Source organism: Ranitomeya imitator, chromosome 1, assembly GCF_032444005.1.
Source record: "Ranitomeya imitator isolate aRanImi1 chromosome 1, aRanImi1.pri, whole genome shotgun sequence".
Lineage (NCBI taxonomy): Eukaryota > Metazoa > Chordata > Amphibia > Anura > Dendrobatidae > Ranitomeya > Ranitomeya imitator.
The window spans coordinates 968,854,232-968,879,522 of record NC_091282.1 but is presented as its reverse complement, the minus strand read 5'-3'; the positions used below and the strand labels follow the sequence as shown (position 1 = coordinate 968,879,522).

Sequence of the window (25,291 nt, the reverse complement as noted above, 5' to 3'; positions counted from 1 at the left end):
TTTTACGGATCAATTTGTGAAGCACCTGGGGGTTGAAAATGCTCACTATGCATCTAGATAAGTTCCTTGGGGGGGTCTAGTTTCCAAAATGGGGTCACTTGAGGGGGAGCTCCAATGTTTAGACACACAGGGGCCCTCCAGATGCTACATGGTGTCCGCTGAAGATTGGAGCCAATTTTTCATTCAAAAGGTCAAATGGCACTCCTTCCCTTCAGAGCCCTGTCGTGCGCCCAAACAGTGATTCCCCCTCCCCCCCACATATGGGGTATCGGCGTACTAAGGACAAATTGTACAACAACTTTCGTGGTCCAGTTTCTCCTTTTACCCTTTGGAAAATAAAAAAGTGTTGCTAAAAGTTCATTTTTTTTACTAAAAAAGTTAAATGTTCATTTTTTTCCTTCCATGTTGCTTCTGCTGCTGTGAAACACCTGAAGGGTTAATAAACTTCTTAAATGTTGTTTTAAGCACCTTGAGGGGTGCAGTTTTTAGAATGGTGTCACTTTTGGGTATTTTCAGCCATATAGACCCCTCAAACTGACTTCAAAAGTGAGGTGGTCCCTAAAAAATGGTTTTGTAAATTTTGTTGTAAAAATGAGAAATCGCTGGTCAAACCTTTGGTTACCCTTATAACTTCCTAGCAAAAAAATTTTGTTTCCAAAATTATGCGGATGTAAAGTAGACATGTGGGAAATGTTATTTATTAACTATTTTGTGTCACATAACCCTCTGGTTTAACAGAATAAAAATAAAAAATTTGAAAATTGCTAAATTTTCAAACTTTTCGCCAAATTTCCGTTTTCACAAATAAACACAAAAATTATCAACCTAAATTTACCACTAACATAAAGCTCAATATGTCATGAAAAAACAATCTCAGAACCGCTAAGATCCGTTTTAGTGTTCTTGAGTTATTACCTCATAAAGGGACACTGGTCAGAATTGCAAAAAATGGCCAGGTCATTAAGGTCAAAATAGGCTGGGTCATGAAGGGGTTAACCTACTGGGGATTAACAAAACTGTATAACATTTAAATGTTAAAACAAAAAATTACATTTGTTTCCACTAAAATACTGTTTTAGCACCTGATTTACATAAGGGGTAAGAGGAGAAAATGGAGGCCGTAATTTGTTCTGCAATTTTTACCCCACATGTGGTTGTACACTACTGTTTGAGCACACGGCAGGGATTGGAAGATAAGGAGCGCTACTAGGTTTTTAGAACGCAGATTCCGTCTGAAGAGAATGTGGGCGTCCATTAGACGAGCTCCTGAGGTGCCAGATCATCAGAAACCCTAACAAATGACTCCATAGATCACTGCTTAAGGAATTCATCTAAAGGTACCGTCACACTAAGCGACGCTGCAGCGATACCGACAACGATCCGGATCGCTGCAGCGTCGCTGTTTGGTCGCTGGAGAGCTGTCACACAGACAGCTCTCCAGCGACCAACTATGCCGGTAACCAGGGTAAACATCGGGTTACTAAGCGCAGGGCCGCGCTTAGTAACCCGATGTTTACCCTGGTTACCAGCGTAAAAGTAAAAAAAAAAAAAAAAACACTATATACTTACCTTCCGCTGTCTGTCCCTCGGCGCTCTGCTTCTCTGCCCTGTGTAAGCACAGCGGTGACGTCACCGCTCTGCTTTCCGGCCGCTGTGCTTACACAGGGCACAGAAGCAGAGCGCCGAGGGACAGACACCGGAATGTAAGTATGTAGTGTGTTTTTTTTTTTTTTTTTTTTAACTTTTACGCTGGTAACCAGGGTAAACATCGGGTTACTAAGCACGGTCCTGCGCTTAGTAACCCGATGTTTACCCTGGTTACCAGCGAAGACATCGCTGAATCGGCATCACACACGCCGATTCAGCGATGTCAGCAGGAAGTTTAGCGACAAAATAAAGTGCTGGACTTTCTGCAGCGACCAACGACATCACAGCAGGATTCTGATCGCTGCTGCGTGTCAAACTGAACGATATCGCTAGCCAGGACGCTGCAACGTCACGGATCGCTAGCGATATCGTTTAGTGTGACGGTACCTTAAGGGTGTAGCAATTATTTTGAACCCACATGTTCCTCACAGAGCATTTTAGTGCTAAAAATGTATTTTTTTTAATGCCAATTTGTCCATTATACAAGGGTTAATAGGCTATACTGGATCCCGCAATTCAATTTCTCCCAAACACAGTGATGTCCTGTATGTTGTCAGAAACTACTGTTTGGCCACTTGTGAGGGCTGAGAGGGAAGGAGCGCTATTTGTCTTTTGGAGCACAGATTCTTTTAGTTTATGGGCGACATTTGTGGAGCCCCAAAGGTGCCAGAGCAGCATAAAACCCCTTAAAAACTGACCCCATTGTGGAAATTGCACCTCTCAATTAGTCAACGGCTGCAGTGACTATTTTGTAACATCGACACCATGCTTTATTCTGGAGAATTACTAGTATGCTAGTTTAGTGTCCATACATTGTGCCCCCCATACCAGGTAGAGCCCCTATTTATTGTAGCGGAGATCTCATCTCCTGAGACCTTGGTGCCAAAATCTGCCGCCCCCCACAGCCATTTTCCCGGAGTCCACTGCATAGGAGACCATAGAACTGCAGGGGCTCTGGCCTTTCACAAAATGTCGGCAGAGCCCCCCGCAGCTCTGGAGACACCGCACAGTCCCAGATACACCTGCAGCACTGCCGGACAATGTATATCCGCATTCTAAGATACAGCCCCATTTTCCCCAAAAAATTTTGGGGGAAAAAGTGCATCTTATAATCCGAAAAATACGGTATTTATCTTAAAGGAGTTGTCCAGTCTCAAAAGATTAGCCCATAGGCTCAGTGACCTAAAAAATAACAAACTGAGCTTTTACTCACCAACCCTGGGTCCAGCACTGCCTATCGTCATTGGTCTGGTCTTTATTGATTGGCAGCAGCGGCAACAACACTTCAATAGCACAGCAGCCAATCCTTGAGATCGGCAGCTCGTACTATCTATATTGGCAGTGCTGCTAAGCCCTATGTTTGGCTGCAGCCAATCAATAAAAGAACAGAGTAGTTGGCAGCGCTGGACCCAGGGTGGGTGTGGAAAAGTGCAGTCTGTCATTTTATAGGTCGCTGAGCTATCTATATATATAATTGTCTAAGGGTTTTTCCGTCTGTCTGTCTGTCCTGGAAATCCCGGCTCTCTGATTGGTCGAGGCCGCCAGGCCTCGACCAATCAGAGACCGGCACAGCATCGACGTAGAAATCCTACGTCTCTGATTGGTCGAGGCCGCCAGGCCTCGACCAATCAGCAACGGGCACAGCGACGATGATGTCATAAAGGACGTAGAAATCCCGCGTCTGATTGGTCGAGGCCTGGCAGCCTCGACCAATCAGGGACGGGCACAGCGACGATGATGTCATAAAGGATGTAGACATCTCACGTTTCTGATTCAGCGACGGGCACAGTATCGACGTAGATGTCATAATGGTTGCCATGGCGATGATGATGTCATAAAGGTTGCCTCGACCAATCAGTGACGGGCACAGTCTGCCGCGAAATCTGGAATCATCATTGTCCATATACTACGGGGACATGCATATTCTAGAATACCCGATGCGTTAGAATCGGGCCACAATCTAGTGGGTTAATAATATTTGTAACAGGACAACCCCTTTAATAAAACCGTGCAGCATCTAAGCATCATACACACATGGTCAATCTAGTTTCTCTTCCTCCACCTATTCTCTTCACTGAGAAAAAAAATCAAATCTAGCAAAATGTCAAAGGCAACCTGTCAAGTGAAAATGTTACCTAATCCGCAGGCAGGATGTTACACAGCAGGATGAGAACATCAGATTCATATACATTTTGTAGGAAAGGTCTCAGTAAAACTTGTATTTTATCTTTTGAAATCCCAGGTGCTTGTATGTATATGAGTCCAGTAGGCGGTCCTACTCAGTGATTGACAGTCTTCCTTGTATAATTGCGCATGCAGAGATAGCTGTCAATCACCGATAGTACCGCCCTGTAGACAAATATGTGGCGCCAACACTATACACTCAATTCTGAGGGTCTTTAGCTTTGCTTACCTTCCCAGCCTTGGTTTTGGTAAGTGTTCTCTGTGTACTTAATGCCTCCTCCGCTTCTTTGTTGTTTTGATAAAGTGCAAGTATAGCATTTAGTCTTTCATCCCACTGACTTACATGTTTTAAACCATCTTTATGCACTGAAAAAAAGCACTATATTAATGTATTTTTAATATTTCTTTTACATCATATATCATATAATATATATAACCTAGTCTCAGGTTAAAGGGGTTGTCTATGAACTGACAAACTCTTATGAATGTCCCCAGAGTGCTTGCATAAAATAAAAAAAAGAATGTATACTTACCTCCTGGAGCACGCCTTCCCTTCGACCATCTCTGACAATATTGCATGATCACTGCAGTCAATGATTGACCACTGATTGGCTGCAGCCTTCAGAATTCAGTCAGAGCTGATACATAATGTACACTCTGCTTTGACAGTGTACAGATTTTTTTTATTTTATACAGCACTCTGGGGTCTGATTCATCATATGTAGTTTTTTTCAAATCGTTTTTTTTCACTTGTGTCTTTTTCTGAATTCATCAAAATAGGGCACGTGATTAATATATTTCAATTGTCAGTCTAAAAACATCTGAAAAAGCCCCATTGACGTAAAAAAAAAATAATAATTTGGAAACTAGCTAAAATCACAAAAAACAAAAACAACTTAAAAAAGGCACAAATCGTTTAAAGAATTTATGGCAAATCAAAAGTCACTAATCGGGAGGTATTCAGTACAAAAAACTGGCAGAAATGCAATGATGAATCGGGTCCTTTGCTACTGAAACAAATTTTAAATAATATTTACTTCCCACAATTTATTCACACGGGGGCGCAATCTGCATTTTTCCATAAGCATGATGACATTAGCAGGATTTTAAATGTGACTTTTCCCCATGTCATTTAGAGGGACAGCGCCTTCAGTGAACAGCTTGGAGATTACATGAGTTCCGAGTGGTCTGCCACTTCTCTTTCTTTTAGCAACAGGATTTCAGTATATTATGTACAATATTTATTTTATATTTGATTTTATATAGAATCCTGATGCTCCATCTACTGGAAATACAGTTGCTATTACGTTCAGATTACATGAGTGTAGCTCCCATGATTATAGGAAATCATAGTGGGGTAACCAGTAATTCCAGATTACACAGTTCTGGGTAAACAGACACTTAAGCATTTTTATAGTTGCAATCTAACATCAGAGGTATAGTTACACACTGGCTTGACCAAATAGCATTTTCCTACTTACATTCACAGTGATGGATGACCTGCTCCCATAGCTTGTTCTTTCTCAAGCAGGCGAGCCTGCCAACAATTAATAAATGCCGCTTTCCCCTCGTCAGCGCAACATTCATCCTCTTCTCTGAGTCTATAAACCCAACCTGCTTCGTCCGAACACAAGACAAGATGATGATTTCCTTTTCAGCTCCTTGGAAGGCATCCACTGTGGACACCTGAACTGCTTTCATATCCGAGGGGTCAAACACAGCAGCGGAGCTAAGCATGCAGCAAATCTGTATACGGGGAGTAATAATGCTCTATTACATAACAAGAAAATATACTGTACAACAGGCATATTAGTGGTTACCCAGCCTGGAAGGGACAGTCACTTTATGATCAAAGTAGTAAACGGCTTCTTTATTTGCAGCCATTATTACTAGTTTAATATTACAGATAAAAGCCAGTAGGAATGTAGCTAGTCTGTCTATAGGAATAAAACAAATGACAAACTACAGACTTTTTTCTCTTGACAAGTTATACCAAGTTAAATGTAATCAGGGCAATCACTTTAATACAAGAATTGCAAAAAACGGCTTGTAGATGAAAAAACTGCAACAAACATTTTCTTTAAGCACGTATCACACAAGGGGTGAATGTACACTGCACGATTGTCAAGACGGAGCATTCCTTGGAGCATTGGTCACTCTCCAGATAAACAAGCTACCAACCAACAGGCAGTGAAACCGGGCTGCCAACCAACAGGCAGTGAAACCGGGCTACCAATCAACAGGCAGTGAAACCGGGCTACCAATCAACAGGCAGTGAAACCGGGCTACCAATCAACAGGCAGTGAAACCGGGCTACCAATCAACAGGCAGTGAAACCGGGCTACCAATCAACAGGCAGTGAAACCGGGCTACCAACCAACAGGCAGTGAAACCAGGCTACCAACCAACAGGCAGTGAAAACAGGCTACCAACCAACAGGCAGTGAAACCAGGCTGCCAACCAACAGGCAGTGAAACCAGGCTGCCAACCAACAGGCAGTGAAACCAGGCTGCCAACCAACAGGCAGTGAAACCAGGCTGCCAACCAACAGGCAGTGAAACCAGGCTGCCAACCAACAGGCAGTGAAACCAGGCTGCCAACCAACAGGCAGTGAAACCAGGCTGCAAACCAACAGGCAGTGAAACCAGGCTACCAATCAACAGGCAGTGAAACCAGGCTACCAATCAACAGGCAGTGAAACCAGGCTACCAATCAACAGGCAGTGAAACCAGGCTACCAATCAACAGGCAGTGAAACCAGGCTACCAATCAACAGGCAGTGAAACCAGGCTACCAATCAACAGGCAGTGAAACCAGGCTACCAATCAACAGGCAGTGAAAACAGGCTGCCAACCAATAGGCAGTGAAAACAGGCTGCCAACCAATAGGCAGTGAAAACAGGCTGCCAACCAATAGGCAGTGAAAACAGGCTGCCAACCAATAGGCAGTGAAAGCAGGCTGCCAACCAACAGGCAGTGAAACCAGGCTACCAATCAACAGGCAGTGAAACCAGGCTACCAATCAACAGGCAGTGAAACCAGGCTACCAATCAACAGGCAGTGAAACCAGGCTACCAATCAACAGGCAGTGAAACCAGGCTACCAACCAACAGGCAGTGAAAACAGGCTGCCAACCAATAGGCAGTGAAACCGGGCTACCAATCAACAGGCAGTGAAACCAGGCTACCAATCAACAGGCAGTGAAACCAGGCTACCAACCAACAGGCAGTGAAACCAGGCTACCAATCAACAGGCAGTGAAACCAGGCTACCAACCAACAGGCAGTGAAACCAGGCTACCAATCAACAGGCAGTGAAACCGGGCTACCAACCAACAGGCAGTGAAACCAGGCTACCAACCAACAGGCAGTGAAACAAGGCTACCAACCAACAGGCAGTGAAAACAGGCTGCCAACCAACAGGCAGTGAAAACAGGCTGCCAACCAACAGGCAGTGAAACCAGGCTACCAACCAACAGGCAGTGAAAACAGGCTACCAACCAACAGGCAGTGAAAACAGACTGCCAACCAATAGGCAGTGAAAACAGGCTGCCAACTAATAGGCAGTGAAAACAGGCTGCCAACCAACAGGCAGTGAAAACAGGCTACCAACCAACAGGCAGTGAAAACAGGCTACCAATCAACAGGCAGTGAAAACAAGCTTCCAATTAACCGACAAACGAGCAAAACGCTTGATCATCAGGTGAAAAATTCTCATTTTTGGCAGCAAATCTTCCTGTGTTAACGATGTATTCCCAATTGTTCTGTGTGCACCAAAAGCGTAGTCAGCATCTAGACAGATTATTAAAAGACCATCAATTGTCAAATCTGTAGCAGATAGGTGGTTGTTTAACACTGTAGATTGGCTGATGTAAACCTGCCCAAAGGATTAATTTGCAACTAGATTTGTACACGTCAGAAGAATATGTCTGGAGCACTCTCTGACGTATACCTGACAAGTCCTCAAGCACCCTTGCACATGCCACAATTGTGATGTGAAGCTAAAGGGGGGGAATTCATGAAGAATGGCTTTTTCGCTTCAGTCTTGATCCAAAGTCTGCTACAGTAAGATGCCATAAATTCATTAACAGATGGAAGCAGCTTAGGGCTCATTCAGACATCAATGATTTTTCTTGTATGCAAAAAAACCATCAGATTTTCACTAGTGTCAGTTTTTAGCATCAGAGTTTCATTGCTTATCTTTTTTACGTCTGGGATTGTTTCTCAAATTTCTCCTATCAAACAAACATGAAAATCGGGCAGTACTGGAATGCAACTAATATAGAATTATAGTACTATCCGATTGTTCAAGGACCCATAGACTTGCCTTGGTGAGTTTGATCCTAGAATTAAATAAAAACAGACATATTGTTATTTTTTTGCAGACTGCTCACTGCCCAAAAAAACTCGAACAGGACCAGAATGGATATTCGTTCTATCCTTGAAAATCATAGAGATACCCAGGAGCCAGAGTAAGAAATATTCTCCAGTCATAAACTCAGACTAATGTTGGCCAAACCAAACAATATCGACTGTGTTGGCCGACACTAACGTGTATGGGAGCCCTGGACAATATATTGTCGAGGGAAGATAAAAAAAAATCTGGCATGTTTGATTTCAGACTGCCGATTCATAGGTTCTCCCGGAGAAAAGAGAATCCAGAATTGAATGGCCAAATGACCGCTTCTGTGTATAGGAAAAATGGCTGTTGGCTTAACGATTGGCCAAAGCGGGCCACTGTTGTAGAAGGAGGAGACTCCCATACAGAATGTATCAACACCCCCAAAAATTTGCACATGAACAATTAGAAAGGGTTAAAGAAACCTTATTCATCTGTGATTTGTAGAGGGTAATTACTCCAATCATGGATCCGTGTATGCCACTTGCAATCAGTGACTGAATAAGCTTCACTGTAAAGTTGGCTTCCTCCACATTGTAGAAGCTGGCATTCGCCTCCACCTGCAAACACCACACTTGTAAGAATCCAGATCGGTCATTCTGAGCAACATCTATATGTACAAACTAGGTCTCTAAATACATACAAATACGTGCCAGCATGTGGTTTCTATGCAAGACCTTTACCAGATTATTAAGGAGTGTGATATACGTACTTATAATTTAACTTGATCTATAAATGATAACTTTATTACGTTGATGAAAGTTAAGAAAGCATATTCAAACGAGTCCGTAAACGTTGAAAATCTGAGTGGTTAATAGTTACAAAAGATAATGGACTTGATAATCATCTCATTTCATTAAAGGGGTTTATCACATTTAACTTTTTTATTTTTTAGCCCAAAGGCTTGTTCTGTGCAAAAATAAGATCAGCCTTACTTACCCCACACGCTGTAAAGTCACAACTATAGCATACGTCCACTGCAGCCAATCAAGCATGCTGAGCCCATTGATTGTCTGCAGTAGTCAAGTGCTGTAGTTATGACGTCACCACAGCAGCCATGTCCACAAAGGCCAGGGCAATAGAGTGTCAGCACTGGTGGAAACAGGAACACATGGGCTACTTGCACAGTGAACAAGTCTGTATGATCATGTTCACACACCACCAAGAAACCTGAAGACACAAAAGAGAATAGTAAAACCAAAAACACTCAGTTTGAAAAAATGTTGCAGTAATCCGCAAGTGCTAGTAAAAGATGTAAAAAACAGGGTATTTGGTTGATACGTTTTTTGCAAAAAATGTATACTAAGCTGCTCTACCAATCTTCACGGTATACCCTTATCAGAGCAGTCCTAACTAATGTATGCAATCCCTATCTGATGTATTTAAAAACCTGATCATCTGTATATAACCTGTGTGAACAGGGTTCAGAGAGGAAAAATCCATGTGTGCATACAGGGTAGAACAGCTTTTGTGCAGATAGCCCAAGAGGAGTGGTGGAACTCCCCAGTCTTGTAGACACAAGAGAACAATTATGGAAACAGGAACACATGGGCTACTTGCACAGTGAACAAGTCTGTATGATCATGTTCACACACCACCAAGAAACCTGAAGACACAAAAGAGAATAGTAAAACCAAAAACACTCAGTTTGAAAAAATGTTGCAGTAATCCGCAAGATGATCAGGTTTTTAAATACATCAGATAGGGATTGCATACATTAGTTAGGACTGCTCTGATAAGGGTATACCGTGAAGATTGGTAGAGCAGCTTAGTATACATTTTTTGCAAAAAACGTATCAACCAAATACCCTGTTTTTTACATCTTTTACTAGCACTTGCGGATTACTGCAACATTTTTTCAAACTGAGTGTTTTTGGTTTTACTATTCTCTTTTGTGTCTTCAGGTTTCTTGGTGGTGTGTGAACATGATCATACAGACTTGTTCACTGTGCAAGTAGCCCATGTGTTCCTGTTTCCATAATTGTTCTCTTGTGTCTACAAGACTGGGGAGTTCCACCACTCCTCTTGGGCTATCTGCACAAAAGCTGTTCTACCCTGTATGCACACATGGATTTTTCCTCTCTGAACCCTGTTCACACAGGTTATATACAGATGATCAGGTTTTTAAATACATCAGATAGGGATTGCATACATTAGTTAGGACTGCTCTGATAAGGGTATACCGTGAAGATTGGTAGAGCAGCTTAGTATACATTTTTTGCAAAAAACGTATCAACCAAATACCCTGTTTTTTACATCTTTTACTAGCACTTGCGGATTACTGCAACATTTTTTCAAACTGAGTGTTTTTGGTTTTACTATTCTCTTTTGTGTCTTCAAAGTGTCAGCACTGTAGCGTCAGGGTATAAATAAGGCCGTTTTTACATTTAGCAAGCCTTTAGGTTAAAAAAGGGAAACGAGTTATTCCCAGAATTGAACGTTATCCCCATCTATAGGATAACATACTGATCGCTGGGAACCCCAGATAAAGCCTGCTCCATTCATTGTCTATGGGACTGCCATAAATGGCCTAGCGCTGTACACAGATTGCTCTATCAGTCCAATAGTCTTGATCGCCTCAGCACCATTTAAGATGGGACTCTGCAATCAGCCCTTTTCTGAGGATCCAGAGCTCCATTCTTGAGATTGATGGGGGTCTAACTGCTATACTATTACTTGAGGATAGCTTTCAAATAAACCCCTTTAATGAAAAGTTGAATTAAATATCTTATTCAATTTATATTCATAGATACCTCATAATATGTGTCAGAATTATGCTTATTTTTCTAAAGATCACCCATTAGTGGTCACAGGGGTCTCTAATGAACCCCATCTTTCCAGTAAGTCAGGTTTGAACCTCCAGGTTGTGGGATCTTGGCATGCAGAGTAGGGTCCCACAACCCTCCTCACTGTAAAAGAGAGAGATCATTAATGTATAAGGGTATGTACACACGTATTTTGGAGCTCTGCAGATTTTTCCGCAGCGGATTTGAGAAATCCGCAGGTAAAAGGCACTGCGTTTTACCTGCCAATTTACGGTTTTATGCGGATTTTGTGCAGATTCCACCTGCGGTTTTACACCTGCGTATTCCTATTGTGGAGCAGGTGTAAACCGCAACGGAATCAGTACAAAGAATCGACATGCTGCGGAATGTAACCCGCGGTGTTTTCCGCAGCATGGGCACTGCGGATTGCGGTTTCCGTAGGTTTACATTGTAAGGTAAACGCATGGAAAGCTGCTGCGGACCCGCAGCTGCAGATCCGCAACGTTTGCACATAGCCTAAAGTGTTTTTGTTGTTTGCACTAACCCAGCGCTGCCACATACTGTGCTAAGGAAAACCGATTGAAAATGGACACTAGAGCAAGAATAGATAAAACTTCTTCAAGTTTATTACCAGATATTGAAACCAAAAGTATAACTACAAATGCAATATTTCCCACACTTCCTGCCTTGATGTGGCACTTTGTGGTGGTCTTACACTTTTTTATTGTTTTTGTCTCTATGAATATGTATTTATACTTTTGGTTTTAATCTGGTAATAAACTTGAAGTTTCATCTATTCTTGCTCTAGTGTCCATTTTCAATCGGTTTTCCTATCTATATGTATGGCTGAGCAAGTATATTTTGTGGATTATCACACACTGTACTAAGCAGTCACCAAACAGTAACTGCTCTACTGATGTTACAGTTTCCGAAACCACTTCGTAGGGAAGAGGGCAGCGCTGGGTTTGTGTAAAGAGCGATAACATGCAACGCGGTAGATTGAGCCTGACTTTTCCTAGAAATTCAAGTCCGTAGGGGGGCATTAGGGACCATTATGACCACTTTGTGCAGCCTCACGTCTGTGATATGTATGAAGGCCCATTTCAATAGCCAAGCCAGCCCCCATTTCCATCTTCACATCAGCTGTGACAAGTGGCTACTGAAAGGAGATAGTCAGCCAACCCCCTCCACACACATCATAGACACAGGAAGAGGGTGGAGGCTTTTTTCAATGTCGAAACAAAGTTGGAAGTGAAGCTGCCAGGACTCAGGACTGCCTCTGATAGTTTGGCTCAAGGAATATTTCTTAATTCTACTATATGAGTAAATGTCTTTTTTTTTTTACTGTACACACATTGCAACAACATCCAAATATATTACTCCCTTTATGCATACCTGCTCTGAGCCATTTGCATTATAAAAGCACAGTGTGGGTAACCAGTCCAATAGGGGCTTCCGGTCTTCAGCTGATATTCCATTGAGAAGATTCCCTTCATAAAACAGATCATTAGCTACAGCACTAATAGAGGGATGACAGCGATACTGTGTCCTCAGCATAACGGCTTCATGGCCCTGGAGATCAAGACAGACAAGTGATAGGAAATTATACAGAATTTCAATATTTCCATTCATTCTAAGATGAATATGGGAAAATATGACAGATTTTGTGTTAAATCACTCCATATTACTGCAAAAACTAAACTCTCCCACACGATCAAACGCTACTTGAAAAACGAATGCTTTTTGTTATTACAGTTTTTCAAAAAAGGATTCTTATTACAACATAAAAAAGGTATAAAATGCAACGAAAAGCTGACTACCATATATAAAAGTTATAGGGAATTAGTATCAGGTTTTTGCCACCCAATTTGAGAGTATAATGTAGAGCGAGACCCTGATTCCACCAATGTGCCACTTACTGAGCTGCTTCTTGTAGTTTTAATTAAATCACTGTTTTATCAGCAGGAGATTATCATTAGAGGACTAAAAACTTACTGCAGCTACAGCAATTTAATATTTATTAATGGCCTTTGGCTTGATATTGGATACATGCTCTGTAGGAAGACCGATCTTGGCGAGCCTAGATAGGTCCACCAGGGTCTCTGCTTATTTTTGATGCAGAAGATGCTTCTGGAAAATGCTGGTATTGCTTTGCTGAAGTGTCGTCTTTAATGTCCTTTTTTTGTCATTTTCACAGCAGCTTTACAGGCGACATCTTTTTATTAATCTTGTATATAGGATATTGGCGGCAAGTGAAAGCTGCCTGAAGAATGGTCAGGTCACTTCTTTTAGTCGCTTCACGGGTTTTGAAGCCTGAAGCGGTTAAAAGAAAGTACAAAAACTAAACATGTGCACAGCAAGTTGTTTTGACATTGCTGTCCATATGTTTATTATATTGATGGTTTTTTAGTGCTTTTTTGTATGGAATACATCTGAAAAACGCGTTGTGTGCACCTATCTCAAAGATGTTTTCCAGCAGAAGAAAAGCCTGGCTGCTTTTTTCCAAAATCATCGTCACACCTGTCCATAGGTTGTGTCTGCTACTATAACTTGAGTCCATTCACGAGTTCTTACAACTGTTGTAATAATTGAGCCAGTTCGATCCGCAGGTCCATGTGCAGCTCTGCAAGCTTCGTGCACCAGTTTTGGAGCTGCCTGCCATTGCATGAACTGTTCTCATCCGTAAGATGGACAACAATAGTACATACTGCAGTTTTTTCACAAGGGCTAAACGTCAAGGCTACTATTGGTGAGTGCGCGGTCTGTATGCTGTCCCTTATGCTATAATGAAGATGAGCTGCAGCACCAAACAACCTGTGGATACGTCTGGTCAATCCAAGGAAATCTTAGATATTTACAGTATCAGATGCCTCTAAGTGGTATATATCACCTATAGATTCCTAGATTTAAAAAAAAAAAAATAATGATAACATATGATGCACAATATATACATTTTCATAGAATACATTTATTGTAAAAGGCACTATATCATTTTCCATACTTCAGAGGCTGGACCCAGGGAGATCAGGAGTTATCTAGTTCACCTGAATTAGGCCGGGATCACACATGCGAGAAACACGTCCGTGTCTCGCATATGAAATCCAAGCTCTGGCGCCGGCACTCCAGAGCGGAGCGTGCGGCTCCATGTGTTGCTATGCGGCTGCACACTCCGCTCTGGAGTGCCGGCGCCAGAGCTTGGATTTCACATGCGAGACACGGACGTGTTTCTCGCATGTGTGATCCCGGCCTTACAGGTGGTGCGGTATGCCATGTCTTACTATTGCCTGCCTTGTGTGAAGAAATGTAAACCTTTTTTTTATAAAGCAATTCCCATATAAAAGATCCTGTCCATTTATGCCTTGATGGGGGAATCCGGATTTAACAAATAAATGTTATTTTTTTCTTTAACCCCTTAGTGACAGAGCCAATTTGGTACTTAATGACCAGGCCAATTTTTGCAATTCTGACCACTGTCACTTTATGAGGTTATAACTCTGGAATGCTTCAACGGATCCCGCTTATTCTGAGATTGTTTTTTCGTGACATATTGTACTTCATGTTAGTGGTAACATTTCTTCGATATTACTTGCGATTATTTATGAAAAAAACGGAAATATGGCGAAAATTTTTAAAATTTTGCAATTTTCAAACTTTGTATTTTTATGCCCTTAAATCAGAGAGATATGTCACGAAAAATAGTTAATAAATAACATTTCCCACATGTCTACTTTACATCAGCACAATTTTGGAAACAACATTTTTTTTTGTTAGGGAGTTATAAGGGTTAAAAGTTGACCAGCAATTTCTCATTTTTACAACACCATTTTTTTTTTAGGGACCACATCACATTTGAAGTCATTTTGAGGGGTCTATATGATAGAAAATAATGAAGTGTGACACCATTCTAAAAACTACACCCCTCAAGGTTCTAAAAACCACATTCAAGAAGTTTATTAACCCTTTACGTGCTTCACAGGAACTGAAACAATGTGGAAGGAAAAAATGAACATTTAACTTTTTTTTGCAAACATCTTAATTCAGAACCATTTTTTTTATTTTCACAAGTGTAAAAACAGAAATGTAACCATAAATTTTGTTATGCAATTTCTCCTGAATACGCCAATACCCCATATGTGGGGGTAAACCACTTTTTGGGCGCACTGCAGAACTTAGAAGTGAAGGAGCGCCGTTTGACTTTTTTAATGTAGAATTGGCTGGAATTGAGATCGGACGCCATGTCACGTTTAGAGAGCCCCTGATGTGCCTAAACAGTGGAAACTCCCCACAAGTGACACCATTTTGGAAACTAGACCCCTTAAGGAACTTATCTAGATGTGTGGTGAGCACTTTGAACCCCCAAGTGCTTCACAGAAGTTAATAATGCAGAGCCGTGAAAATAAAAAATATTTTTTTTTTCCACAAAAAAAGATATTGTAGCCCCCAAGTTTTTATTTTCACAAGGGTAACAAGAGAAATTGGACCCCAAAAGTTGTTGTCCAATTTGTCCTGAGTATGCTGGTACCCCATATGTGGGGGTAAACCACTGTTTGGGCGCACGGCAGAGCTCGGAAGGAAGGAGCGCCGTATTGGAATGCAGACTTTGATAGAATGGTCTGCGGGTATTATGTTGCGTTTGCAGAGCCCCTGATGTACCTAACCAGTAGAAACCCTCCACAAGTGACCCCATTTTGGAAACTAGACCCCCCAAGGAACTTATCTAGATGTGTGGTGAGAACTTTGAATGCCCAAGTGCTTCACAGAAGTTTAGAATGCAGAGTCGTGAAAATAAAAAATATATTTTTTTTTCACAAAAAAGATTTTGTAGCCCCCAAGTTTTTATTTTCACAAGGGTAACAAGAGAAATTGGACCCCAGAAGTTGTTGTCCAATTTATCCCGAGTACGCTGATGCCCCATATGTGGGGGTAACCCACTGTTTGGGCGCACGGCAGAGCTCAGAAGGGAGGGAGCACCATTTGACTTTTTGAGCGCAAAATTGGCTGTCGTGTTTGGAGACCCCCTGATGTACCTAAACAGTGGAAACCACCCAATTCTAGCTCCAACCCTAACCCCAACACACCCCTAACCCTAATCCCAACCTGATCCATAGTCCTAATCACTAACCCTAACCATAATCACAACCCTTACCCCAAAACAACCCTAATGTCAACCCTAACCATAACCCTAATCAAAACCCTAAATCCAACACACCCCTAATCCTAATCTCAACCCTAACCTCAAACCTAACCCTAATCCCAATACACCCCTAATCACAACCCTAACCTTAACCCTAATCCCAAGCGTAACCCTAATGCCAACCCTAACCCTAATACCAACCCTAATCCAAACCCTAACCCTAATCCCAGCTCTAACCCTAACTTTAGCCCCAACCCTAGCCCTAACTTTAGCCCCAACCCTAACCCTAAGGCTACTTTCACACTTGCGTCGTTTGGCATTCCGTCGCAATCCGTTGTTTTGGACAAGAAACGGATCCTGCAAATGTGCCCGCAGGATGCGTTTTTTGCCCATAGACTTGTATTGCCGACGGATCGTGACGGATGGCCACACGTCGCGTCCGTCGTGCACTGGATCAGTTGTGTTTTGGCGGAGCGTCGGCACAAAAAAACGTTCAATGAAACGTTTTTTTGTACGTCGCATCCGCCATTTCTGACCGCCCATGCGTGGCCGTAACTCCGCCCCCTCCTCCCCAAGACATAGATTGGGCAGCGGATGTGTTGAAAAACTACAGCTGCTGCCCACGTTGTGCACAATTTTCACAACGTGCGTCGGTATGTCGGGCCGACGCATTGCGACGGCCCCGTACCGACGTAAGTGTAAAAGAAGCCTAACCCTAAATTTAGCCCCAACCCTAACCCTAAATTTAGCCCCAACCCTAGCCCTAACCCTACCCCTAATTTTAGCCCCAACTGCTGTTCTCCTGCCGGCCAGCAGATGGAGACAGATGGCGGGCGCACTGGGCATGCGTCCGCCATGTTCTTCTGCCGGCGGCCAGGAGGAGCAGCAAGAGGATCCAGGGACCTAGGTGAGTATGCTAGGGTCCCCGAATCCCCCTATTTCTCTGTCCTCTGATGTGCGATCACATCAGAGGACAGAGAATTACACGTTACTTTTTTTTTTTTTTTGCGGTCGCCGGTAAACAGTTAATTACCGGCGATCGCAAAACAGGGGTCGGTAATACCGACCCCGATCATGCTCTTTGGGGTCTCAGCTACCCCCGGCAGCCGAGACCCCAAAGATTCTCCCGGTGCCGGCCGGCGGGCGCACTGCGCATGCGCCCGCCATTTTGAAGATGGCGGCGCCCACCGGGAGACACGAGGAGCATCGGGGGAGCTAGGTGAGTATTGGGGGGCCACCTGGGACCCCTTTTCTCTGTCCTCCGATGTGCGATCACATCGGAGGACAGAGAAATTATAAAGAGATCGCTTTTTTTTTTTTGCGATCGCCGGTAAACGGTTAATTACCGGCGATCGCAAATGCGGGGTGGGTTAAAAACCCCCCGAATCATGTTCTCTGGGGTCTCGGCTACCCTCGGCAGCCGAGACCCCGGAGAAAATCGGCCTCTGGGGGGCGCTATTGACTTTTTCCACAGCGCCGTTAATTAACGGCGCTGTGGTTTAAGTACCCTTAGCGGCCGCCGTTAAAAGGCGTTTCGGCGGTCGCTAAGGGGTTAAGAAAAGTTATTGTTTTGTTTTTTTTACAGGAAAGATCTTTGTACCGCGTTAGACAGTAGATAGAAAAATATTTAGAATTGAGAGTCCTCAGTGGTTGATACCTTTTAATGGCTAAATCAAAAGATAGTAACAAATGGCAAACTTTCCAGACTACTCAGGTCTCTTCATCAGGCATAGAGTTTTGTGTTAGCCTATGCCTGATAAAGAGACCGGAGTAGTCTGGAAAGTTTGCCATTTGTTACTATCTTTTGATTTAGCCATTAGAAGATATCAACCACTGAGGACTCTCAAATCTTAATATTTTACTATTTATTTTTTAAGATCTCTTCTGGCAGGTATGCAATATAAGCTTTATTTTTTTTGCTTCCACTGGATATGAATTGGTCGTGTAGCGGATACACCGGTAATTTGACACTTACATCCTGCTCCTGTCTGTGCCTAGAAAAGCTCATCACAGGAGGGTACATTCACACAACATTATTTTCGGTCTAAGTGCTGTCTGTGAGAAAAAGCGACCTAGTGTAACGTGACCCGAGACAGTAGCCATGGGTGAGGTACTTGTCTCCTGGGCCCCGGAACGATACATGAAAGTGGGGGTCCTGGCTGGGTGAGTAAACTTGTGTCATAGGGGTGGTACGCTGGTACAGGCTGCATGTAACCGATGACACTGGTTTGCCAGGATCAGATGTTAACATGTTCATGAAAAGAGAACACCATTTAAAATTAAACTTCGTTTTAGTGAAGAATAACTTGATATAAACTATATACAGCAGATGAATGCCTATCTAATCGGCAGTGCCGGGACTTGATGCGAGAGACTTGCGCGAGTTTCTCGCATTGAACTCGCAAGTGTGACCCTGGCCTGACGAAGACTCCGTACAGTCCTGCTAGGATTCCTGCCCTAGACCCCCGATATTGTCTCATTTTCTGTCCCGATTCCAGACTGCTACTCGCTTCTGTTTCCAGCTCTTACCATCTGCTCCACTGCATGCAGCACTGTTCACACTGGACAGTAGGTCTTTACGCTCCACAATCTGGGCTCTTTCTGAATAACTACCAGAAAGTTCTTTCTGTTCCTCCCTCTCTGGACTTACCTTCTTGCCCTACTCCCATCATGTGCCCATCCCCCTGCACTAGCATAGACAACACTATATTGAGTTTACTTGTTTATTTGTCATTGTTATTTCATACATTTTATGATGGCGGGAGGGTTGGTGGGGTACAGGGGTGGTGCTCATAGGATTGGTGAGTCTTAATAGTATACCGCATGACAGTACTATTACGGTAATAGTTGCTAATCTATTTAAATCAGATCAATGACCTGTACGTTTAGTGTGTCTCACAATAAAACACAGCCAACGATCCCCAAAAGAGTTTCTATATAAACAATGCAGAGTAACAGAGACATGCTAGTGAATACAGCAGTCACAGGAAACGTACCATGAGGCAAAGACGATTAAAGAGAGTTTGTTCCAGCCCATATTCATGGGCAGCCTCAGAGCCTTGCAGGGTGGGAGAAAGCTGCTTTGGGTCACCAACCATGATCAGCTTTTCACACTGAAACCTGCATATAGAAGGAAAGGCTCAAATCGACACAAGTATATTGCTAAAATAACATCTATAGCTGAAAAACTGCTGAGCTCTGCTTTACAGCCTGTTGGAGACATGGAAATGTAAAGTTGATGGGCTTCCTCATTCTAGTGACTGGTAAGGTCCAAAATCAATGACATTTGTAAAGCGCTGCGGAATATGTTGGCGCTATATAAATAAAAATTATTATTATTATGGCAGTAGATATAGGTGAACAAGCTATTTCTAAGGATTTATATAGCTCATCTATAAAGGATGGTCATTGGGAATGTGCCGTCATGAATAGTTTAGCGTTCTAGGCATATACAGTACAGGGGTCTCACTGAGTTGATGTTGAAGCTTTGTTTCTTTACCTAATATGAGAATTCTGTAGGGCACAACGAACAGTCCATGCTGCATTCTTATTTTTTTAACCGCTCATTTGCTAAGCAAAATGCAAAATTTAAGCAACTTTGTAAATAGTTTTTATTAACATTTTGCTGCGGAGTGAATGTAAATTCTTTATAAAGCTGATTAATCTGCAAAAATGTTACAAATCTGGCAGAGCTCCTACTCTTAATGGTTCTGTCTGCTTTGCCCTCCCTTTCAGTGTTACATGACAATAGCAAGGAGGTTGTATATTTTGAAGAAACGGGAGAAGGTATTTACGTTCTCAGGGCAGAAAAAAAAATATTTAGAGGAAATTATGGCAGGATAGAAGCTGGATTTACACAGCCTTCAAATCCAGCCTTTATTACTGGGAGAGACATTTCAACAAGATAAAAAATAAGTAAATTTGAGCTGCAAATCCAGGGTTTCAAAATGAATAATGAAAACAATATTGCAAAATGAGGATTGCAGAGTGAAAGAGTCCAATATTATTAACTAAAGATAACTACGTGTTAAATAAATTGTTCATAGCCTTCAAGATGAAAATTCAGAAACTAGATGAGGCAATTCCTACACAGTCTAAGGTTCCTTAACTTCTGTAAATCAAGGCTGCAAGTATATGAAATTAACTCACAAGGTTCGAGTGCACGTGTGATAGGGGCCACAGATGGAAATACATATGGTAAATGCTTTCCCAGGATAATGTCTCTGATAGATTGTCATAACTAGAATATTGGCCACATGTATGTTACCTGGCGATTGGAAGCAAAGATGATGGCTCCGTCATCTGACTGCATTCATCAAGAATCACAACTGGGAACTTCAGATTACTCAAGCAAGTGAAGGGACATGCTGCACAAGTTGCACCGACCACACGAACCTGGAGAAATGCAGGACGATAAAAACTCATTGCAAATACAATTAGGCTGATTTGAAAAGCAAGTGAAGAATAAATGCAATTTGTAATGAATACCAAACACGCTCAGGGAATAACACATACTTGTCTCAGCATAGACTTATTAGTGCCCAGTTTATGCAGCTCAATGCTTTTTCGAACATATGCCTTTTCTCCAGAGGTTAAGTCTTCCTTTAATAGTGCCTGGAGTTCCTTAAGTTGTTCACTTTCATTCTCAGACCCAGCGTGTAAGCTTCATAGAGGAAAATGTAAAATAAAATGGCATCAAAATATATGGTGCATCCTTGTCATTTTCTAAAAATACAGTTTGAGTGTATTGTGGCATTTTTACAGATATGTTTTTGCTATAGTTAACTGTTCTAGAAATTAAAGAGGGTTATCCACTACCTGGATAAAGTAGTCCCCCTTAAAAATGCAAAACAAAAAAAACAAAAAACCGCCTGCACCGTCTTCCGTTTCAGCAATGCCAGTACCCGGTCTGTCAGAGCTCACCAGGTATTGTTATGCCACGTAAGCCCTGCAGCCAATTATTGGCTATTGCGTTGCTTCGCTCTTATTTCTGAGAGTAGCGGCTACTGATTGGTTACAGGGCTCACATGACATCAATGCCACGAAAACTTCAACATTCCTGGAATAGCACCGGTGCTAGAGGCGATTAGATTGAAAAATATAGCTAAAAAAAAATAAATCAATGGGGAGCAGTGTATTTAAAAAGGGGTTGGTACAGGTAGTGGACAGCCCCTTTAAATTGGCAAAATGGCAAATATTATGGCAACCATTAATAGCATTGCCCAAAGGCTACAGCTCACCTGTGCGGTAGGATGGGTTTTGCAATTTTTCTTATACTTCCAACTCTAATAAACTGGTCAAACCCGAGATTTAGTAATCTGTAAAAAACATAAAACAGTGTGGAATATATATATATATATATATATTCAGCAAAACCACAAATCTCCAATCATTTCTCACAGAACCATTGTAAACAGATTAAGAATGCGAAGCATAAAACATATAGTGTTCCCAGTCCTGCGGGATAAACTATGGTGTGGCATCTGGCAACTCCGTGTGTCCGATTCTGATCCACCATACCATATTCTTATGTTGTCCCATCTAAAAAAAACAGAAACCTCTCCAGCGGGTATATAGGCGAAAAACTGTGACTATAACCATCTATAGTGGCTTTCCGATTTAGATGGACAGCTCCTGATTCTGGATTTTGCTCGCTGGGTAGGCTGGAGAGTCATAAGTGCTGTAGAATATATTGGTGATAACAAAAAAGAAGAATACGTTCCAGCGTCGGGATGAGTTCAAAATATTTTTGTTCATTTAGTAAGTGCTAAAATAGCATGGCACTAGGCATAGCAGCACAGAGAAAAAGCGTGTTCACTATTTAAAAAAAAAATCCTTCTTGGGAGATATATATATATATATATCTCCCAAGAAGGATTTTTTTAAATAGTGAACACGCTTTTTCTCTGTGCTGCTATGCCTAGTGCCATATATATATATATCATCTTTCTCTATCTCTCTCATATATATATTTCTGTGAGAAATGATTGGAGATTTGTGGTTTTGCTGATAATAGTCATGCATTCATGATATCATGCCGTGATGTGTATTTTACTATTATTGAACTGAACACAAGCTAACCATAATCAGACTCAGGCATCCACTATTACCATTAAAAGAAATGTTTTGTCAAAAGGGAGGATGTGTCTAAATAATAATGTGTCTGTGTAGTACAACGCACAAATGTTACATACCCCAGAAGAACGCGATCAACTGCTACATTTGTGGATGAGGAGATGAGCAATTTCCAATGGACTGAGCCGTGTTCTTCAGGAGGATTGTGGGTCTCAAAAAGATGAACTAAGAACAAAACGACCACGGCAAGCAAGTAACTTTTACCAGCTCCAAAAACGCCTGGAATATCAAAAGTATAAGACTTTATATTACGATAAACATGTATAGATGATGTTTACTGTTCCATCGCACGGAAGTGATTCAGGTAAAGGCGATCTGGTTCTGGATTTGGCTTCTCTGTTCTAGAAGCAGATAAACAGAATTGTGACAGATCTGTTGCACGATTGACACCAGCGGCACCCAAATGACCACCCTGACACACACACATACATATATACATATACACAGTACAGACCAAAAGTTTGGACACACCTCATTTAAAGATTTTTCTGTAGTTTCAGGACTATAAAAATTGTACATTCACACTGAAGGCATCAAAACTATGAATTAACACATGCGGAATTATATACTTAATAAAAAAAGTGTGAAACAACTGAAAATATGTCTTATATTCTAGGTTCTTCAAAGCAGCCACCTTTTGCTTTGATGACTGCTTTGCACACTCTTGGCATTCTCTTGATGAGCTTCAAAAGGTAGTCAACAACCTTGAAGGAGTTCCCAGAGATGCTTAGTACTTGTTGGCCCTTTTGCCTTCACTCTGCAGTCCAGCTCACCCCAAACCATTGAGATTGGGTTCAGGTCTGGTGACTGTGGAGGCCAGGTCATCTGGCGTAGCACCCCATCACTCTCCTTCTTGGTCAAATAGCCCTTACACAGCCTGCAGGTGTGTTTGAAATCATTGTCCTATTGAAAAAAAAAATGATGGTCCAACTAAACGCAAATCAGATGGAATAGCATGCCGCTGCAAGATGCTGTGGTAGCCATGCTGGTTCAGTATGCCTTCAATTTTGAATAAATCCCCAACATTGTCACCAGCAAAGCACCCCCACACCATCACACCTCCTCCTCCATGCTTCATGGTGGGAAGCAGGCATCTAGCGTCCATCCTTTTCTGCATCGCACAAAGACAGATCTCAAGGTTAGATCTCAAATTTGGGCTCATCAGACCAAAGCACAGATTTCCACTGGTCTAATGTCCATTCCTTGTGTTCTTTAGCCCAAACAAGTCTCTTCTGCTTGTTGCCTGTCCTTAGCAGTGGTTTCCTAGCAGCTATTTTACCATGAAGGCCTGCGGCACGAAGTCTCCTCTTAACAGTTGTTGTAGAGATGTGTCTGCTGCTAGAACTCTGTGACATTGACCTGGTCTCTAATCTGAGCTGCTGTTAACCTGCGACTTCTGAGGCTGGTGACTCAGATAAACTTATCAGAAGCAGAGGTGACTCTTGGTCTTCCTTTCCTGGGGCGGTCGTCATGTGAGCCAGTTTCTTTGTAGCCCTTGATGGTTTTTGCCACTGCACTTGGGGACACTTTCAAAGCTTTCCCAATTTATCAGACTGACTGACCTTCATTTCTTAAAGTAATGATGGCCACTCGTTTTTCTTTACTTAGAATTTGTATTATGGCAAGAAAAAAGCAGCTAACAGTCTATTCAGCAGGACTATCAGCTGTGTATCCACCAGACTTCTGCACAATACAACCGATGGTCCCAACCCCAATTATAAGGCAAGAAATCCCACTTATTAAACCTGACAGGGCACACCTGTGAAGTGAAAACCATTACCGGTGACTACCTCTTGAAGCTCATAAAGAGAATGCCAAGAGTGTGCAAAGCAGTCATCAAAGCAAAAAGGTGGCTACTTTGAAGAACCTAGAATATAAGACTTAATTGCAGTTGTTTCACACTTCTTTGCTAAGTATATAATTCCACATGTGTTAATTCATAGTTTTGATGCCTTCAGTGTGAATGTACAAGTTTCATAGTCATGAAAATACAGAAAAATCTTTAAATGAGGCGTGTCCAAACTTTTGGTCTGTACTGTGTATACACACATATACACAGCACTGCATCACAGACAGAAATAAAGGGGTTGTCACCATTCAGATAATCTTGGTCCCCTGATGCAGTTTGTTATACAAATAAAAGAAACAAAATTCACCGTCCCCGGGTCCAGCACCCGATGTCCTGTATTGGCTACGACACTGACATGTTGAAAGTGCTGCAGCCAATCAGTGAGGTAAGTGGCTGTGAGAGGGGGGTCTGTCTACAAAGGCAGAACCACTGAGCTCAATGATTGTCTGCTGCACCGTAGACGTGACATCGGCGCAGCCACCAATACCAGACACTGGGAACATTAGTGGAGATTCAGCACTGGACCGGGGACAATTAGTAAAAGGGCTATTAGTTTTTTGTTTTTTTTTAAATAATAAACAGCGTCCGGCGACCAAGACTATCTGAAACGTATTTTTTTTGTTTTAGAGAGATTTGTATTTTTAAATACATTTAAGACTTTTCCAGTGTGTTATAAAATGAAATATATAGTATTATATGGAGCCAGCATAATAATAAAGAAGAAGCACATCTCACACAGGGAAAGTCTGCCTACAGGGTAACAACTGCCATGATTGTTTAAGTTCTCCCGTACCTCCTCCACAACATTTGTGTCTTACAGAGATATTGAGAATCCTCGGTGGAAGCCATGGAGTCACCAGAAGGCAGTATGAGAAAACCTGATCTAAGACTATGGAGGACTCTACGCCAGTCTTGATCCAGGAAGCGCTGGAGTAAGATGCACAAGACTCATTAAGATTGTGCACGGTTAATGATATTGGCACATCTTTAAACTAGTGCATCACTGCCAGAAATGTAAAATTCTGCTATAATTTATACCACTTATGTGGTAAATCTGTTGGGCCAGACCCCTTCTGCTAAGCCCCTACCACTTCTCAAAAACAGCAAATGTCATCCCATTTTTGTAAAACTGAGTGCTCCGATACATTGGACCCTTTGTACTGCTAATGAAGCAATTGCAAC

The 25,291-nt window shown here is 42.1% G+C and overlaps 1 protein-coding gene across 1 annotated transcript in view; it reads right to left on the bottom strand.

Annotated features, from left to right (window-relative positions):
• The window catches only part of ZGRF1 (zinc finger GRF-type containing 1), a 149,851-nt gene that overhangs the window by 3,957 nt on the left and 120,603 nt on the right, over window positions 1-25,291 (bottom strand). Inside the window, exons 18-26 of the mRNA XM_069743830.1 lie at window positions 22,320-22,479; window positions 21,366-21,443; window positions 20,641-20,788; window positions 20,393-20,520; window positions 19,122-19,245; window positions 12,387-12,563; window positions 8,652-8,786; window positions 5,313-5,577; window positions 4,061-4,197 (exon numbers count right to left, since the gene is read on the bottom strand). Coding sequence (XP_069599931.1) covers window positions 4,061-4,197; window positions 5,313-5,577; window positions 8,652-8,786; window positions 12,387-12,563; window positions 19,122-19,245; window positions 20,393-20,520; window positions 20,641-20,788; window positions 21,366-21,443; window positions 22,320-22,479 — 1,352 coding nt within the window. The remainder of the gene's footprint in view (window positions 1-4,060; window positions 4,198-5,312; window positions 5,578-8,651; window positions 8,787-12,386; window positions 12,564-19,121; window positions 19,246-20,392; window positions 20,521-20,640; window positions 20,789-21,365; window positions 21,444-22,319; window positions 22,480-25,291) is intronic.